At 34.2% G+C, this 20,624-nt stretch overlaps 1 protein-coding gene and 1 long non-coding RNA gene across 2 annotated transcripts in view; one reads left to right on the forward strand and one right to left on the reverse strand.

Moving 5' to 3' along the window:
- LOC139948102 (early estrogen-induced gene 1 protein-like) overlaps positions 1–5,312 on the forward strand; it is a 37,317-nt gene extending 32,005 nt beyond the window's left edge. The window contains exon 9 of the mRNA XM_071946133.1: positions 204–5,312. Within this exon, the coding sequence (XP_071802234.1) occupies positions 204–249 (46 nt within the window). The 3' untranslated portion in view covers positions 250–5,312. The remainder of the gene's footprint in view (positions 1–203) is intronic.
- Positions 548–20,587, reverse strand: LOC139948103 (uncharacterized). Its single transcript, XR_011787411.1, has 3 exons — positions 20,492–20,587; positions 16,833–16,916; positions 548–681 (listed from the first exon to the last, which is right to left on the reverse strand). It is a non-coding gene; the product is annotated as an uncharacterized lncRNA (long non-coding RNA).
- Between the last annotated feature and the right edge of the window lie 37 nt (positions 20,588–20,624).

Below are 20,624 nucleotides of genomic sequence, written 5' to 3' on the forward strand. Positions count from 1 at the left end.
TTTGCCCGTTAGTTATATGCTGTTATTATATATCGCTTTATTACAACCGGTGGGTGCCTCAAAGCGTTTGTTATTTTTATGGCAGGTATGCAGAGCTATGTTAGTATGATGAGACTCTTTTATATATCAACTTGTGAAGGGTGATGCAGCCCTACAGCTTAGAGCTTTTATTTATGGAAATTTCTGTTCTTTTTTTACCACAGAATGTCAGCTGGTGTCTTTGAACAAGTTGTGGTCGACCAGAGGTAGTCCTTCCCCCCCTTTACTTCAAAGGTCAACCACGTTATGAAGTCAAATACCCTGTGAAAGATCAGGTCACAAGAGGGAGCCCTTCAGCTGCACATCTTGGTGGACTCCTTTGTTTGAGGTATTTCCTGTACATTTTGCAGTTTTATAAAGGTATCAGTGCAAACCAATGGTATTCCCATGGTATCGTCCATTGGTCGCAAGGAGCATTTCTTCTTTTCATCTTGGAAGGGATGGGCGAGATCTTGTTGCAAAAGTCATGAATCTCCACGAGCGCTTCACTTGTACTCTGCAGCATCTAATTTAAATGGAGCCTGACAACAGCAAAATGGGCAACCCAGCGAGTCATCAAGAAATGTCCTCTGGTACGGGGGTGTTATTGTTCGCCGCAGGAGTTAAGAGCTTCAAACATTTCTTGTATCCAGCAGAACCAATCTGAGAAACAGAGCAGAGATTTGAAACAAATTGTATTTGGAAAAATGGTAGGTTTTTTGTCTTCAAATAGCTCATTGCCTTTTTTCAGAGGACACTGTTCATTTCTAGACAAGATGTATATTTGGCAAAAAGGACAAACTTTTTTCACCTGTACAGTAAAAAGTTGTAAAAATTCATTGATAAAAGGTAAATTAAAAAAAGGCAGTAAACAGTTCTCTGTGTACATGTGCAAATAATTCTTAATGAGCAATTTTTGACTTTTATGTTGGACTTTATCATTTAGTATTGGTTTGTGTACATTGACCTTTGTTGTGCTGCGGCCATCTTGTTTTTTTTCTCCTATTCAAACCAGTGGTTCCAAATGGAGGCTGGGAAAAAAGAAAAGACTGGTGCCATTTGTAAAATTATGATGTCAACCAGGATCTGGAATTATAGTTGTATTAAGAAACTTGACAAGGGTGGTTGCAGCACGTCGAATTGTCCGTTAAGTTGAAATTGGAAGTGGTCACAATTTTACATTTTTGAGTACTCTATTCGCTACACAGCCAAAATTATTTTGTTTTCTAGTCATATTCTACAACAGTTCAACTGTATTTGTTGCAAACATAAGCATTTCAAAAAAGAAATTGAAAATAAAAAAAACAAACATTCTGGTGTGATTTTTCATGACCTGTATGACTTTTCAACAGACAAAAAAATCATTGTAAATAGTTGTATAATTCTAGCTATTTAAAATATCAGCAATTTACAGCCAAAGCTAAAAGTAGACTACAGAGCGGCCAAATTGGTATTTAGTTCCTTGTCAAATTTTTTAAACCGTGACTATGGACCCGACTTGGGTTCTGTCTGTAATTTTTCAAATGTTTGCTTTGGTACAGGGCTTCAGATAGGAAGACATAGCCTTAAAGGCACTGGACACATTTGGTAATTACCTTAAAATAATTGTTAGCCTAAAAAAATAACTTGGTAACAGGTAATGGAGAGAGCTGTTGATAGTATACAACATTGCGAGAAACGGCTCCCTCCGTTTTTGAGAAAGAGGTAATTTCTCACTCGAATAATAAAATACTTTTTGCCTGAAGTTTTTTGAGGCATCAGAAAGCACACAATTTTTTTATTTTTTTTTTCATTATTCTCAAAGCTACTTTAATAACAAAATTTTCACACCTATGCTAAGTTGGGATTCACCAACTGAGAATACCGGTCTTTGACAATTACCAAAGATGTCCAGTGCTTTAAGCGATAACTGAAGCCAAAGTCATGGTTTTGTAAGCCTTGGAGGAATATAGACTGGTCCCTGTTTTGGTGTTGTGAATCAGTATTGTGATTGTAGTTGAGCAAAAGGAAATCTGACCAAGATGAAGGTAGTTGTTTGTCCGTCTTTGACTACTAAATCAAAATTTATTTCCTAGACAATATCATCTCGATATTGTTTGTTTTAGATAAGCATCATACTCGATGCTTTTTAAGCAAGTTCTGTGATGTGGTGCATGAATTCACTTGCTATCTTACTTAAGTGGGATTCGAACCAACAGCCCAAATACATGTGGCAGATGTCTCACCACTAGACCACTGACAAATAGTCCTCTTGTGAACTCTAGTGCCGTTCAATTTAATCAGTTTTTCTGATGCCGCAGTATTCATTGAGTTCTAAAATCTGTGTCTGCCTGCTAAATAGGGATTGTAATTCTTACAACTTACGTGCAATTTGTTAACATTTATCAGCATTCTGATCGACAGGCTGTGTATAACCTTGTAATTACGCTTGTTCTTTTAAAACAGTCACGTTGTCAAGTTTGTTGCGCCTTAGTTGATTTATATCAACAATCTTCTATCATTGCTGGACATTAGACTTATTTTAACTGTAATTGATTCAGGCCATGTCCGAAACTGCAACTTCGGCTACAGCTACGGCTAGATCGCACGCATCAGCCCTTTCTTCAACACTGGCAGGTGCGCTGATTTAGGCGTAGCTGTAGCCAAAATCACTGTTTTGGATAAGGCCTTAGTAATGATGGCGTGAATTGCAATTATGTATGAAGTTCTTAAAACCATGACAACCATTTTTAAGTGAAGGAAGATCCAGTTATTGTGTTTAATAATCAAATTTTTGATAGCTTTGATTTCTGATAAATGCATTGTATAAGTTGAAACAGTATTCATAATATGTTCTGCTTTTGTTTTGAGGAGGAACTTTTTTTGTGTAGTTACTGTAAGAAAACTAGATATATGAATCAATCGATTCATTTGTTACAATATAATTGATGACTAATCAATTTGACTTCCCATTAAAATCTTGCTTTGTATATTCTGGCCTGTTTTTTCATTTACCAATTATCAAATCAATTCACCAGATACACTGCCATAATACGATTCATATTAATCCTTTTTTTCTAGCTCCAATATGTCAAGTGATTGTTTGATTAGTTGATCGATTACTATATTAATTGATCGATTGATTAATCACTAATCAATGGATCAATAAATTAGTCCATTTTTCAGAGAATCATGATTTATGAAAATCCTTATTAAATTCATGAAAAGTCAATAATGCATTGATTAATTGCAAATCACGATTTTACATGTTAGATTTTAAAGTAAGTACACAGTGTTCCCCATTCCAAAAACAAAAATGTCAATTTGTTTTTAATTGTGCCTGTTTGCAGTGTAGTGTTTTGTAGAGGTTTTTGTTATTTTGTTATTTCAATTTTTTTATACACTGCACATGGAATTTGATTTGTAAACCAGTACACAATTTTTTTAAGAATTGAGGGTTCGTTTGTTTTTCCAAAAAAGATGCAAATTGAAAAATGACAATTCCTGTCAGAAAGTTAAGTACTTTGTTACACCAAAAGATGGTTGACATTTTTGCCATGTTAAAATTAATTTTGAAATTGAATAGCCCTTCACTCCCATATAATTTGAACTGAATTGATTAAACAAAACATTTTGTGATTTGTTATGCCACCAGTTATGAGTCGGTGAATGATTTCACTTGTATAGCAGATAGCAGAACGAAATGCTCCACAAAATGTGTTAGTTGCTAGCCAAAAATCATTGATTGCTACTCCAATATTAGTATTCTGTGTGCGCTAAATCTGTTCAGTTGAAATTTGTGAATGAAATCGCTCTCTGCGAGTTGTGTTTCAACTATCCTGACCTTTCTAGATGTTGTTTATTTGATAAGCAAGTGTAAGCAATGAAGTAGGCAAATGTCATGTATTTAATTCTGATGATTTCTGTAAACTTGTGCTTGTGATGCAAGATGTAAAAGACGACCATTTCTGGTTATTAATCTGTGTGTTATAACCTGGAGATGTGAAACGCTATGTTACAGTTAGCCAGTCTCCAATGGGAAAACAATGTATCATTTGAATACAGTTGTGTATTTTCGTCTCACAAGTAGGCCTATGTATGGGTATGTGTTAAGCCTGGTTCATACTTCCTGCAAATGCGAATGCAAAGCAAATTTTGACGTTCCATGGGTGTTTTCGCAGCTATTGTTGCACAAGAGTTGAACACAGTTAAAGTGTTCTGAATTATTCATTGCTAATTTGTTGTGTCAAAATTTGTATCGCATTAGCAATCGCAGGAAGTATGAACCAGGATTTAAATTGAGACATTAACTTACAAATCCAGGTTGATTTCAAGGTTTACTTAGCAAAAGACTGCATTGCTTTGTACAGATTAGAACATGTGAGTTTGTTTCTTCCACTCGTTAAAGCAATGTTATTGAAAATCTAAGGTTGCCAAGAATATTCGACCAGATGAGGGACTGGCAGAGTTTTATAGTGGTTAGTTTTAAAGAAATGTTTTTGCCCAACTGTTGCATAACATGTAATTCTTATAATCCATTGATTGTTTAAGGCCTGGAATAACACGCAGGCCATGGTGTCCGTTGCCCCTGGCCTTGGCCTTGGTGCCCCTTGAATTTCCAATGGAAGTGCCCTATTCAACATGTTTAAAGATTAAAATCCAGGTCCGTTGTTATTGTATGATTAAAGGGGCTTTGTCGTCATGATCAAAGCATGCATGTTGGTGTACATAGACTTATGAACTAACACCTAGTTACTAAACGCATTTACCTTTCCTCTTTCATATCTTTTGTGAGTGCGCGCATGTGTTGTTTGACGTGAGTTTATACTTCAGTGTACAGCCACACAGCCGTTTGATCATGATGACACAGCCGCTTTAAGTGACTTAGTTTGACAAATTCTTGACTTAGGAAATGTTGGTTACTTATGGCTGATGTAGTAGCAACAATTATTTTTTGTTGTAAAAGATACTTTAATTTTTGTCCATCAGCTCCTTCCGTTTATTAATGTTATACTTTGTTTTTACCTAAGTTTATAAGATTAACTTGGATGTGCTTGTGAATAGCTTCCTATTATTGTACAACCTTGTAATATCATATTTTCTAATTATTTATCAAAATGGTTGTACAAATTTCTGTGAATGTACATGATAACAGGATCAAACTTTGATTATGAATAATTTGTATAATGATTACAACTGTCTTTTGTTTATAACAACTTTGATAAAACTGTTATACTTACCCTTGTGTATTTAAAACATTTTAGGGTAAAATTTGATACCCACAAAAGGCTATAATTATAGCCAAGATAGCTTTGTTCAACTTTGCCTGTGATAGCCTTGTGACTTTTTCCGTCAAAATGTGAAAAAGTCACAAGGCTATAGCCTTGTGAACTTTTCAAATTTTGACGAAAAAGTAACAAGGCTATAACCTTGTGAACTTTTCAAGTTTTGACGAACAAAGTTCAAATTTTGACGAAAAAAGTCACAAGGCTATAACCTTGTGAACTTTTAAAATTTTGACGAAAAAGTCACAAGGCTTTAACCTTGTGAACTTTTCAAATTTTGACGAAAAAAGTCACCTTGTGTTCTTTTCAAGTTTTGACGAAAAAGTTCAAATTTTGACGGAAAAAGTCACAAGGCTATAGCCTAAATTTTGACTAAAAAGTCACAAGGACATAGCCTTGTGAACTTTTCACATTTTGACGAAAAAAGTCACGAAAAAGTCACAAGGCTATAGCCTTGTGAACTTTTCACATTTTGACGAAAAAAGTCACGAAAAAGTCACAAGGCTATAGCCTTATGACTTTTTTCGTCAAAATGTGAAAAGTTCACAAGGCTATATAGCCTTGTGATTTTTTCGTCAAAATGTGAAAAGTTCACAAGGCTATAGCCTTATGACTTTTTTCGTCAAAATGTGAAAAGTTCACAAGGCTATAGCCTTATGACTTTTTTCGTCAAAATGTGAAAAGTTCACAAGGCTATAGCCTTGTGATTTTTTCGTCAAAATTTGTAAAGTTCACAAGGCTATAGCCTTATGACTTTTTTCGTCAAAATGTGAAAAGTTCACAAGGCTATAGCCTTGTGACTTTTTTCGTCAAAATGTGAAAAGTTCACAAGGCTATAGCCTTGACTTTTTTCGTCAAAATTTGTAAAGTTCACAAGGCTATAGCCTTATGACTTTTTTCGTCAAAATGTGAAAAGTTCACAAGGCTATATGACTTATGACTTTTTTCGTCAAAATTTGTAAAGTTCACAAGGCTATAGCCTTATGACTTTTTATTGCAAAATGTGAAAAGTTCACAAGGCTATAGCCTTATGACTTTTTTCGTCAAAATGTGAAAAGTTCACAAGGCTATAGCCTTGTGACTTTTTTCGTCAAAATGTGAAAAGTTCACAAGGCTATAGCCTTGTGACTTTTTTCGTCAAAATGTGAAAAGTTCACAAGGCTATAGCCTTGTGACTTTTTTCGTCAAAATGTGAAAAGTTCACAAGGCTATAGCCTTGTGACTTTTTTCGTCAAAATGTGAAAAGTTCACAAGGCTATAGCCTTGTGACTTTTTTCGTCAAAATGTGAAAAGTTCACAAGGCTATATAAAAAGTCATAGCCTTGTGATTTTTTCGTCAAAATGTGAAAAGTTCACAAGGCTATAGCCTTGTGATTTTGTCGTCAAAATGTGAAAAGTTCACAAGGCTATAGCCTTATGACTTTTTTCGTCAAAATGTGAAAAGTTCACAAGGCTATAGCCTTATGACTTTTTTCGTCAAAATGTGAAAAGTTCACAAGGCTATAGCCTTATGACTTTTTTCGTCAAAATGTGAAAAGTTCACAAGGCTATAGCCTTATGACTTTTTTCGTCAAAATGTGAAAAGTTCACAAGGCTATAGCCTTATGACTTTTTTCGTCAAAATGTGAAAAGTTCACAAGGCTATAGCCTTATGACTTTTTTCGTCAAAATGTGAAAAGTTCACAAGGCTATAGCCTTGTGATTTTTTCGTCAAAATTTGTAAAGTTCACAAGGCTATAGCCTTATGACTTTTTTCGTCAAAATGTGAAAAGTTCACAAGGCTATAGCCTTGTGACTTTTTTCGTCAAAATGTGAAAAGTTCACAAGGCTATAGCCTTGACTTTTTTCGTCAAAATTTGTAAAGTTCACAAGGCTATAGCCTTATGACTTTTTTCGTCAAAATGTGAAAAGTTCACAAGGCTATATGACTTATGACTTTTTTCGTCAAAATTTGTAAAGTTCACAAGGCTATAGCCTTATGACTTTTTATTGCAAAATGTGAAAAGTTCACAAGGCTATAGCCTTATGACTTTTTTCGTCAAAATGTGAAAAGTTCACAAGGCTATAGCCTTGTGTTTTTTTCGTCAAAATGTGAAAAGTTCACAAGGCTATAGCCTTATGACTTTTTTCGTCAAAATGTGAAAAGTTCACAAGGCTATAGCCTTATGACTTTTTTCGTCAAAATGTGAAAAGTTCACAAGGCTATAGCCTTGTGATTTTTTCGTCAAAATTTGTAAAGTTCACAAGGCTATAGCCTTATGACTTTTTTCGTCAAAATGTGAAAAGTTCACAAGGCTATAGCCTTGTGACTTTTTTCGTCAAAATGTGAAAAGTTCACAAGGCTATAGCCTTGACTTTTTTCGTCAAAATTTGTAAAGTTCACAAGGCTATAGCCTTATGACTTTTTTCGTCAAAATGTGAAAAGTTCACAAGGCTATATGACTTATGACTTTTTTCGTCAAAATTTGTAAAGTTCACAAGGCTATATATAGCCTTATGACTTTTTTCGTCAAAATGTGAAAAGTTCACAAGGCTATAGCCTTGTGATTTTTTCGTCAAAATGTGAAAAGTTCACAAGGCTATAGCCTTATGACTTTTTTCGTCAAAATGTGAAAAGTTCACAAGGCTATAGCCTTGTGATTTTTTCGTCAAAATGTGAAAAGTTCACAAGGCTATAGCCTTATGACTTTTTTCGTCAAAGTGTGAAAAGTTCACAAGGCTATAGCCTTGTGATTTTTTCGTCAAAATGTGAAAAGTTCACAAGGCTATAGCCTTATGACTTTTTTCGTCAAAATGTGAAAAGTTCACAAGGCTATAGCCTTATGACTTTTTTCGTCAAAATGTGAAAAGTTCACAAGGCTATAGCCTTGTGATTTTTTCGTCAAAATGTGAAAAGTTCACAAGGCTATAGCCTTATGACTTTTTTCGTCAAAATGTGAAAAGTTCACAAGGCTATAGCCTTGTGATTTTTTCGTCAAAATGTGAAAAGTTCACAAGGCTATAGCCTTATGACTTTTTTCGTCAAAATGTGAAAAGTTCACAAGGCTATAGCCTTATGACTTTTTTCGTCAAAATGTGAAAAGTTCACAAGGCTATAGCCTTATGACTTTTTTCGTCAAAATGTGAAAAGTTCACAAGGCTATAGCCTTATGACTTTTTTCGTCAAAATGTGAAAAGTTCACAAGGCTATAGCCTTATGACTTTTTTCGTCAAAATGTGAAAAGTTCACAAGCCTTGTGATTTTTTCGTCAAAATGTGAAAAGTTCACAAGGCTATAGCCTTATGACTTTTTTCGTCAAAATGTGAAAAGTTCACAAGGCTATAGCCTTATGACTTTTTTCGTCAAAATGTGAAAAGTTCACAAGGCTATAGCCTTATGACTTTTTTCGTCAAAATGTGAAAAGTTCACAAGGCTATAGCCTTATGACTTTTTTCGTCAAAATGTGAAAAGTTCACAAGGCTATAGCCTTGTGATTTTTTCGTCAAAATGTGAAAAGTTCACAAGGCTATAGCCTTGTGATTTTTTCGTCAAAATGTGAAAAGTTCACAAGGCTATAGCCTTGTGATTTTTTCGTCAAAATGTGAAAAGTTCACAAGGCTATAGCCTTATGACTTTTTTCGTCAAAATGTGAAAAGTTCACAAGGCTATAGCCTTGTGATTTTTTCGTCAAAATGTGAAAAGTTCACAAGGCTATAGCCTTATGACTTTTTTCGTCAAAATGTGAAAAGTTCACAAGGCTATAGCCTTGTGATTTTTTCGTCAAAATGTGAAAAGTTCACAAGGCTATAGCCTTATGACTTTTTTCGTCAAAATGTGAAAAGTTCACAAGGCTATAGCCTTATGACTTTTTTCGTCAAAATGTGAAAAGTTCACAAGGCTATAGCCTTGTGATTTTTTCGTCAAAATGTGAAAAGTTCACAAGGCTATAGCCTTGTGATTTTTTCGTCAAAATTTGTAAAGTTCACAAGGCCTTATGACTTTTTTCGTCAAAATGTGAAAAGTTCACAAGGCTATATAGCCTTATGACTTTTTTCGTCAAAATGTGAAAAGTTCACAAGGCTATAGCCTTATGACTTTTTTCGTCAAAATGTGAAAAGTTCACAAGGCTATAGCCTTATGACTTTTTTCGTCAAAATGTGAAAAGTTCACAAGGCTATAGCCTTATGACTTTTTTCGTCAAAATGTGAAAAGTTCACAAGGCTATAGCCTTATGACTTTTTTCGTCAAAATGTGAAAAGTTCACAAGGCTATAGCCTTATGACTTTTTTCGTCAAAATGTGAAAAGTTCACAAGGCTATAGCCTTATGACTTTTTTCGTCAAAATGTGAAAAGTTCACAAGGCTATAGCCTTGTGATTTTTTCGTCAAAATGTGAAAAGTTCACAAGGCTATAGCCTTATGACTTTTTTCGTCAAAATGTGAAAAGTTCACAAGGCTATAGCCTTATGACTTTTTTCGTCAAAATGTGAAAAGTTCACAAGGCTATAGCCTTGTGATTTTTTCGTCAAAATGTGAAAAGTTCACAAGGCTATAGCCTTGTGATTTTTTCGTCAAAATGTGAAAAGTTCACAAGGCTATAGCCTTGTGATTTTTTCGTCAAAATGTGAAAAGTTCACAAGGCCTTATGACTTTTTTCGTCAAAATGTGAAAAGTTCACAAGGCTATAGCCTTGTGATTTTTTCGTCAAAATGTGAAAAGTTCACAAGGCTATAGCCTTATGACTTTTTCGTCAAAATGTGAAAAGTTCACAAGGCTATAGCCTTGTGATTTTTTCGTCAAAATGTGAAAAGTTCACAAGGCTATAGCCTTATGACTTTTTTCGTCAAAATGTGAAAAGTTCACAAGGCTATAGCCTTATGACTTTTTTCGTCAAAATGTGAAAAGTTCACAAGGCTATAGCCTTGTGATTTTTTCGTCAAAATTTGTAAAGTTCACAAGGCTATAGCCTTATGACTTTTTTCGTCAAAATTTGTAAAGTTCACAAGGCTATAGCCTTATGACTTTTTTCGTCAAAATGTGAAAAGTTCACAAGGCTATATGACTTATGACTTTTTTCGTCAAAATTTGTAAAGTTCACAAGGCTATAGCCTTATGACATTTTATTGCAAAATGTGAAAAGTTCACAAGGCTATAGCCTTATGACTTTTTTCGTCAAAATGTGAAAAGTTCACAAGGCTATAGCCTTGTGTTTTTTTCGTCAAAATGTGAAAAGTTCACAAGGCTATATAGCCTTATGACTTTTTTCGTCAAAATGTGAAAAGTTCACAAGGCTATAGCCTTATGACTTTTTTCGTCAAAATTTGTAAAGTTCACAAGGCTATATATAGCCTTATGACTTTTTTCGTCAAAATGTGAAAAGTTCACAAGGCTATAGCCTTGTGATTTTTTCGTCAAAATTTGTAAAGTTCACAAGGCTATAGCCTTATGACTTTTTTCGTCAAAATGTGAAAAGTTCACAAGGCTATAGCCTTGTGACTTTTTTCGTCAAAATGTGAAAAGTTCACAAGGCTATAGCCTTATGACTTTTTTCGTCAAAATTTGTAAAGTTCACAAGGCTATAGCCTTATGACTTTTTTCGTCAAAATGTGAAAAGTTCACAAGGCTATATGACTTATGACTTTTTTCGTCAAAATTTGTAAAGTTCACAAGGCTATAGCCTTATGACATTTTATTGCAAAATGTGAAAAGTTCACAAGGCTATAGCCTTATGACTTTTTTCGTCAAAATGTGAAAAGTTCACAAGGCTATAGCCTTGTGTTTTTTTCGTCAAAATGTGAAAAGTTCACAAGGCTATATAGCCTTATGACTTTTTTCGTCAAAATGTGAAAAGTTCACAAGGCTATAGCCTTATGACTTTTTTCGTCAAAATTTGTAAAGTTCACAAGGCTATATATAGCCTTATGACTTTTTTCGTCAAAATGTGAAAAGTTCACAAGGCTATAGCCTTGTGATTTTTTCGTCAAAATGTGAAAAGTTCACAAGGCTATAGCCTTATGACTTTTTTCGTCAAAATGTGAAAAGTTCACAAGGCTATAGCCTTATGACTTTTTTTCGTCAAAATGTGAAAAGTTCACAAGGCTATATATAGCCTTGTGATTTTTTCGTCAAAATGTGAAAAGTTCACAAGGCTATAGCCTTATGACTTTTTTCGTCAAAGTGTGAAAAGTTCACAAGGCTATAGCCTTGTGATTTTTTCGTCAAAATGTGAAAAGTTCACAAGGCTATAGCCTTGTGTTTTTTTCGTCAAAATGTGAAAAGTTCACAAGGCTATAGCCTTATGACTTTTTTCGTCAAAATGTGAAAAGTTCACAAGGCTATAGCCTTGTGATTTTTTCGTCAAAATGTGAAAAGTTCACAAGGCTATAGCCTTATGACTTTTTTCGTCAAAATGTGAAAAGTTCACAAGGCTATAGCCTTATGACTTTTTTCGTCAAAATGTGAAAAGTTCACAAGGCTATAGCCTTATGACTTTTTTCGTCAAAATGTGAAAAGTTCACAAGGCTATAGCCTTATGACTTTTTTCGTCAAAATGTGAAAAGTTCACAAGGCTTATAGCCTTATGACTTTTTTCGTCAAAATGTGTAAAGTTCACAAGGCTATATAGCCTTATGACTTTTTTCGTCAAAATGTGAAAAGTTCACAAGGCTATAGCCTTATGACTTTTTTCGTAAAAATGTGAAAAGTTCACAAGGCTTATGACTTTTCGTCAAAATGTGAAAAGTTCACAAGGCTATAGCCTTATGACTTTTTTCGTCAAAATTTGTAAAGTTCACAAGGCTACAGCCTTATGACTTTTTTCGTCAAAATGTGAAAAGTTCACAAGGCTATATGACTTATGACTTTTTTCGTCAAAATTTGTAAAGTTCACAAGGCTATAGCCTTATGACTTTTTATTGCAAAATGTGAAAAGTTCACAAGGCTATAGCCTTATGACTTTTTTCGTCAAAATGTGAAAAGTTCACAAGGCTATAGCCTTGTGTTTTTTTCGTCAAAATGTGAAAAGTTCACAAGGCTTATGACTTTTTTCGTCAAAATGTGAAAAGTTCACAAGGCTATAGCCTTGTGATTTTTTCGTCAAAATGTGAAAAGTTCACAAGGCTATAGCCTTATGACTTTTTTCGTCAAAATGTGAAAAGTTCACAAGGCTATAGCCTTATGACTTTTTTCGTCAAAATGTGAAAAGTTCACAAGGCTATAGCCTTATGACTTTTTTCGTCAAAATGTGAAAAGTTCACAAGGCTATAGCCTTATGACTTTTTTCGTCAAAATGTGAAAAGTTCACAAGGCTATAGCCTTGTGATTTTTTCGTCAAAATGTGAAAAGTTCACAAGGCTTATAGCCTTATGACTTTTTTCGTCAAAATGTGAAAAGTTCACAAGGCTATAGCCTTATGATTTTTTTCGTCAAAATGTGAAAAGTTCACAAGGCTATAGCCTTATGACTTTTTTCGTCAAAATGTGAAAAGTTCACAAGGCTATAGCCTTATGACTTTTTTCGTCAAAATGTGTAAAGTTCACAAGGCTATAGCCTTATGACTTTTTTCGTCAAAATGTGAAAAGTTCACAAGGCTATAGCCTTATGACTTTTTTCGTCAAAATGTGAAAAGTTCACAAGGCTATAGCCTTGTGATTTTTTCGTCAAAATTTGTAAAGTTCACAAGGCTATAGCCTTATGACTTTTTTCGTCAAAATGTGTAAAGTTCACAAGGCTATAGCCTTATGACTTTTTTCGTCAAAATGTGAAAAGTTCACAAGGCTATAGCCTTATGACTTTTTTCGTCAAAATGTGAAAAGTTCACAAGGCTATAGCCTTGTGATTTTTTCGTCAAAATTTGTAAAGTTCACAAGGCTATAGCCTTATGACTTTTTTCGTCAAAATGTGAAAAGTTCACAAGGCTATAGCCTTATGACTTTTTTCGTCAAAATTTGTAAAGTTCACAAGGCTATAGCCTTATGACTTTTTTCGTCAAAATTTGTAAAGTTCACAAGGCTATGACTTTTTTCGTCAAAATGTGAAAAGTTCACAAGGCTATAGCCTTATGACTTTTTTCGTCAAAATGTGAAAAGTTCACAAGGCTATAGCCTTGTGTTTTTTTCGTCAAAATTTGTAAAGTTCACAAGGCCTTATGACTTTTTTCGTCAAAATTTGTAAAGTTCACAAGGCTATAGCCTTATGACTTTTTTCGTCAAAATGTGAAAAGTTCACAAGGCTATAGCCTTATGACTTTTTTCGTCAAAATGTGAAAAGTTCACAAGGCTATAGCCTTATGACTTTTTTCGTCAAAATGTGTAAAGTTCACAAGGCTATAGCCTTATGACTTTTTTCGTCAAAATGTGAAAAGTTCACAAGGCTATAGCCTTATGACTTTTTTCGTCAAAATGTGAAAAGTTCACAAGGCTATAGCCTTGTGATTTTTTCGTCAAAATTTGTAAAGTTCACAAGGCTATAGCCTTATGACTTTTTTCGTCAAAATGTGAAAAGTTCACAAGGCTATAGCCTTATGACTTTTTTCGTCAAAATTTGTAAAGTTCACAAGGCTATAGCCTTATGACTTTTTTCGTCAAAATTTGTAAAGTTCACAAGGCTATGACTTTTTTCGTCAAAATGTGAAAAGTTCACAAGGCTATAGCCTTATGACTTTTTTCGTCAAAATGTGAAAAGTTCACAAGGCTATAGCCTTGTGTTTTTTTCGTCAAAATTTGTAAAGTTCACAAGGCCTTATGACTTTTTTCGTCAAAATTTGTAAAGTTCACAAGGCTATAGCCTTATGACTTTTTTCGTCAAAATGTGAAAAGTTCACAAGGCTATAGCCTTATGACTTTTTTCGTCAAAATGTGAAAAGTTCACAAGGCTATAGCCTTATGACTTTTTTCGTCAAAATGTGAAAAGTTCACAAGGCTATAGCCTTATGACTTTTTTCGTCAAAATGTGAAAAGTTCACAAGGCTATAGCCTTGTGTTTTTTTCGTCAAAATTTGTAAAGTTCACAAGGCTATGACTTTTTTCGTCAAAATGTGAAAAGTTCACAAGGCTATAGCCTTATGACTTTTTTCGTCAAAATGTGAAAAGTTCACAAGGCTATATATAGCCTTATGACTTTTTTCGTCAAAATGTGAAAAGTTCACAAGGCTATAGCCTTATGACTTTTTTCGTCAAAATGTGAAAAGTTCACAAGGCTATAGCCTTGTGATTTTTTCGTCAAAATTTGTAAAGTTCACAAGGCCTTGTGACTTTTTTCGTCAAAGTGTGAAAAGTTCACAAGGCTATAGCCTTGTGTTTTTTTCGTCAAAATTTGTAAAGTTCACAAGGCCTTATGACTTTTTTCGTCAAAATTTGTAAAGTTCACAAGGCTATAGCCTTATGACTTTTTTCGTCAAAATGTGAAAAGTTCACAAGGCTATAGCCTCATGACTTTTTTCGGCAAAATGTGAAAAGTTCACAAGGCTATAGCCTTATGACTTTTTTCGTCAAAATGTGAAAAGTTCACAAGGCTATAGCCTTATGACTTTTTTCGTCAAAATGTGAAAAGTTCACAAGGCTTGTGATTTTTTCGTCAAAATTTGTAAAGTTCACAAGGCCTTGTGATTTTTTCGTCAAAATTTGTAAAGTTCACAAGGCTATAGCCTTATGACTTTTTTCGTCAAAATTTGTAAAGTTCACAAGGCTATAGCCTTATGACTTTTTTCGTCAAAATGTGAAAAGTTCACAAGGCTATATATAGCCTTATGACTTTTTTCGTGACTTTTTCGTCAAAATTTGTAAAGTTCACAAGGCTATATATAGCCTTATGACTTTTTTCGTCAAAATTTGTAAAGTTCACAAGGCTATAGCCTTATGACTTTTTTCGTCAAAATGTGAAAAGTTCACAAGGCTATAGCCTTATGACTTTTTTCGTCAAAATGTAAAAAGTTCACAAGGCCTTGTGACTTTTTTCGTCAAAGTGTGAAAAGTTCACAAGGCTATATATATAGCCTTGTGACTTTTTTCGTCAAAATGTGAAAAGTTCACAATATATATATAGCCTTGTGACTTTTTCGTCCAAATTTGTGTAAAGTTCACAAGGCTATAGCCTTGTGATTTTTTCGTGAAGCACCAGGCTTTATTTGTCGTAAAATGCGCAAGGCTGTATAGGTTTTTGTTCATCGAAATTCATGGTTATAGCTTTGGTCAAGTTGTATAAAGAGGCACCAGTAGAGACTACTGCATCGTTTTGCAGCACATAGTGTCATCTTAAAAATGTTTTTTTTTTATCTGAAAACACCAAAATGAAAATAAATCAATAATCAACTATACCTTTTTGGGGGGCAAAACTTCTACATCAAAGTTATTGTGGTAATTGTGGATAACAACATAATCTGCTTGACCTGAATTTGAGGTGAGGTGAGTTTTATCAAAATGTGACTCAACCTTGTAATAAAACATGACAAATATGACAAGTACAACATCGCAAGAATTTTATGGGCATCAGATTGTGTCTGATAATCATCCTGGTAGACTTAGTTTAACATTTAACAATCGGGGCCACCTCATGCAGGTGCCAGGATACCTGCCCACACGCTTTCCAGGATTCTCAGGTCCACCCCAAGGTTAACCCTGGGGCAGTCCTCTACATGTACAGACAGCAACATGATCCCATAGTCTTCACAGTCACAAAGACTAGCAACTACATGTACTTCCCTTGGCCAACCAACTGTGATAACACAGACAACGTCCTCCAGAGAGGAAGCCTGATGCACCTTTAAGATCAACCACCCAATGTCTCGCGCCGGAAGTAGGACCCCACATACCACGTGCAAGTGTCCAGGTCCCTTTAATTAGGGTTCGAATCTTGATGGTGAAGTGTCATTTGTATTTTAGAACTACAGACTTTGTTCTGTAATCAGTTAAGGGGAGGCACTTGAGTGAAATATTTTGAGCTTACAAGCATGTTTCAATTATTAGGACAAGGTAAAACCATTGTGAGTAAACAATTTGTGGTGTTTTTTCTTACTCTCATTTTTACTTTTTCAGTCGAGTTTAAAGGGAAGGTACATGTTTGGTAATTGTCAAACACCAGTCTTCTCCCAACATAAGCATTAAATAACAAACCTGTGGAAATTTTAGCTAAGCTGGTCATCGAAGTTGCGAGAAAATGATGAGAGAAAAAACACCCTTGTCCGACGAATTTGTGTGCTTTCAGATAGGAATAAAAGACTTCTGGCTAGAAGTCTTTTATTATTAAAGTGAGAAATTACCTCTTTCTCAAAATCTATGCTACTTCAGAGGGAGCAGTTTCTCACAAGGTTTTTACTATCAACAGCTCTCCAATGCTCGTTACCAAGTCAGTTTTTAAGTTAAATATTTGTTTTGAGTAATTACCAAACGTGTACCTTCCCTTTAAACTGCTTATCTTGCTTATAAAGCAACTAGTGTCTTTGAGTGGACTGGTTGACATTACCTTCTGCAGTGACAATAAATAACTCATTCAAGCACAATAATGTGTGTAATCTTACAATGGTTAAGTTATTTCTCACTAATTATGATTACCTAACTTTAAAAAGAAAATACATACAATGGGGACTGGAGTTCCAATATCTCAGGCAAGTCTTGGACATCTACTTGTTGAAGGGTAGATCTCTTGGAGATGAAAGGCTCTCTGCAAAACAATCAAACAAACTGCAAAATTGGCAAAGGCTTTGTCTAAACTTAATAAAAAAAAATTAAAAAAATACATTGAAATTGTAAACAGTATTGTTCAAAGAACTTATGCACATCAGAAATATTTTAATTGTTACATTGAAAACAAGAAGGATGTGTTGACGACAAACACAATGCCCTGCTGAGATTAATCTCATTTTAAATGCTTGGACAACATTTTGGTTGTCTTAGCCATATCACAATTTATGACATTTTGACCCAGGGCCCTGCAGGGGGTCTAAACACAATAGGCTTCTTGGGTATTTTGAGTTGATAAGACCATCCTTCTTGAATTTTAACTGCTCTGATATTTCATAGTTTTAGTCATAAGGACCTTGACATGTTGACCTTGGTGTTCTAAACAATAGGCTTTTGGGATATCTCAAGACCAATCCACAATCCAAGTTTGAAATCAAAGCTAAGCAGGTTTTAAGCCTCGATATGAAAATAGCATGTCTTAACTTTAATGTATTTATTTCCTAAAAACATCAAAAAATGAAGAAGACAAAAAGATTTATAAAAATTACTTCAAATATACAGAATGAGGGACATAAACAGTTAACACTTTAAGCTGTGATAAGGGGGTCCAGGGGTTATACACCTGAAATTTAAACCTGAAAAAGGACATAATACTTAAAAAAATACTTAATTCACAATAATAATAAAAAGGCTAGATTACCCCTGGTGTTTTTTATCTTCAACTTATGGCGGATTTTTTAATTCCCCAAATCTCCCTAAATACAGCTTATTGATTGGGTCAAGTTATTTAAAAAGGGATCAGAAGAGCCTACTGCATCATTTAAGAGCAACAAAAAATTCACCAAATTTTGTAAAAAAATAAATGATGGACTTGCCACTTGTGTTTATTCCAAATTTTTGCCTATTTTTCAAATCTTAGTATCTCCCTTATTAATATAGCTTATTTTATGGATTTAAGGTTTATATACAAAAAGGCACCAGAGAGCCAACTGCATCATTCAAGAGCGTAAATCACAACTTAAAAATTTACTAACTTTTGATAAAAATGCTGGATTTACCCCTTGTGGTTTTTTATCATTATTTTTGCCTATTTACCAATTATCTCATCTAAAATTTATTTAGTCAAGTTTTATAAAGGTATCACAAGAACCAACTGCATCATTTTATAGCATAAAATCACAACTTAAAACTAACAATTTGAAGGGGAAAAAAATGATTGAATGTAGCTTATTTATTGGGTAAAAAGGTGTCAGACATGGCAACTTCTTCAATTTAGAGCATAAAATCGCAACTTAATTAAAAATTGTTTTATAAAAATGCTGGACTATACTCCTTGAGTTTTTTCAGTTTTTTGCCTACTTTTTTCAAATATCAATATTACCCCAAATATAATAGTTCCCTTTTTGGGGTATATTTTCAAATACATTACCATTATGTACTTTGTTAGGTCAAGTTATTTAAAAGGGAACAATTATGAGCATTAAAATCGCTTTAAAAATGGATCAATCTTGATAAAAATTGTTGGACTTACCCCTTGTTTTTTGTGTGGTTTTTTTTTTGCCTATTTTTCAATTCAATTGTTGAACAAAGAAATTAGATTAAAATACTGATCTTACTCTCTTGATTGATTCTATAGTTGACCCAAACTTGCCCGGGTGAATTTTTCATTTTTGTAAACAAATCACTATTAAATTGCTAGACTTACCCGCTAAGCATTTTTATAAGTTTGACCCGAATTTAATAACAAAACTGGAAGTTATCTCTTGTGATTTTTCAATGTTGGAAATAATTTATAAACTGCTCACAAAAAGTAAGGAAACTTGTTTTAATCAAGTATATATTTTTTGTTAATTATTACTCTCTTTGTTTATGTTATAATCAATGCAAAGCTGAAGTGTTCTTCTTTAAAGACAGTGGACACTATTGATAATTGTCAAAGACTAGCCTTTACAGTTGGTGTATCTCAACATATGCATAAAATAACAAGCCTGTGAAAATTTGAGCTAAATCGGTTATCGAACTGCGAGATAATAATGAAAGAAAAAACACCGTTGTCTCACGAAGCTGTATGCCTTTAGATGGTTGATTTTGAGACCTCAACGTCTAAATCTGAGGTCTCGAAATCAAATTCGTGTAAAATTACTTCTTTCTCGAATACTACTCCACTTCAGAGGGAGCCGTTTCTCACATTGTTTTATACTATCAACCTCTCCCCATTACTCGTCACCAAGAAAGGTTTTATGCTAACAATTATTTTGAGTAATTACCAATAGTGTCCACTGCCTTTAATATGATACCTTATTTGCAATTATTTCATGTTGCTTAATTTGGCTAGCACACCACAACACAATTAACCCTCATCCCTTGAAAGACAAGTTTTGGGGTTATTTGGAACAATAGTTAATGAACTTCTTGTTTCAATAAAGTGGATTAAGATGAGTAAGTTGTCTTGCTTGCTTGAATTAAGGTGTCAATGTTTGTTCAAACGGTAACACAAAATTGCTAGTTTTGGCACACTTGATTTTTGACTTTGTCTCATTCTCATTAATTTGGCCAAGTCAAGCAACATGTCATCATTGAACATTTGGCATATTATTATTGTTTTAAAAAGAAGAACACTTCAGCTCTCTATTGATATACACTGTAATACAAGAGGGTAATAAAATAACAATAAAAACAGACGTGATACAAAAATGTTTCCATACTTCTTGTGAGAAGTTTTAAGTTAAAAATGGCTGGACTTGCCCCTGGGGATGAGGCTGTTACTATTAAATAATTCTGACAAATGTTTTTAGGCCCTACTTATGATTGCGTGTGCTACTGATGCCTTTATTAACTTGACCCGGGATCTAAAGCTATACTTGGCAATTAATTATCTGAAATTGGAATATGCAATAATGTTTGGTACGTTTTTATGCTGTGAATAAAGCCTCTAACTAAGTCTAAAATGATGCAGCAGTAAACAGAGCAAACATTTATTTGAAATTTAGAAAAGGCACAAATGTTCAGCATTTTCAAATTTGTGTAGGTTTTTAAATTGTGATTAAAGCCTCTAAGTCTAAATAGATGCAGAAGTATAGCAAATATTTATTTGGAATTGGAACAGGCAAAAATGTTAAGCATTTCTTTCATATTTCAGTACATTTTTATGCTGTGATTAAAGCCTCCAAGTCTAAATTGTTGCAGTAGAAGAACATAGCAAATATTTATTTGTTGAAAAAGGCAATTCAGCATTTCCTTTCAAATTTTGGTACATTTTTATGTTGTGATTATAGCCTCTATCTAAAATGATTCAGAAGGAAACCCTCAACCTATAATAGGAAAAATCTACGCAGTCAGTTAGAGACCAGGTTCAGACCGGCAATCGAGTCGGGGACCGGGGTAGAGGGGCTAGGTGGAAGACAGGGACATGAAAACCAAGGGCGGGGCAACAGAGGTCACCTTGAAACCCCAGCACTTTTGGCCTTAATTACTTGGCTAATTCAAGATGAAGAGCCAGGCCTGTGTCAATTAAATAACAATGATAAGAAGGAGAATATTGTTTACTGTACTTACATGATGAAGTCGATTTAGTGTAAGCATGGTGTACGACATTTCGAAGACGTCAAGAAATCTTTAGCATAAAAAATGTAGAAGATTTCCAACTCCGCGGGCTGGCCTGTAATGAACTAAAGAGGGCGCTAGACTG

The sequence above is a fragment of the Asterias amurensis genome, chromosome 15 (genome assembly GCF_032118995.1).
Source record: "Asterias amurensis chromosome 15, ASM3211899v1".
Taxonomy (NCBI): Eukaryota; Metazoa; Echinodermata; class Asteroidea; order Forcipulatida; family Asteriidae; genus Asterias; species Asterias amurensis.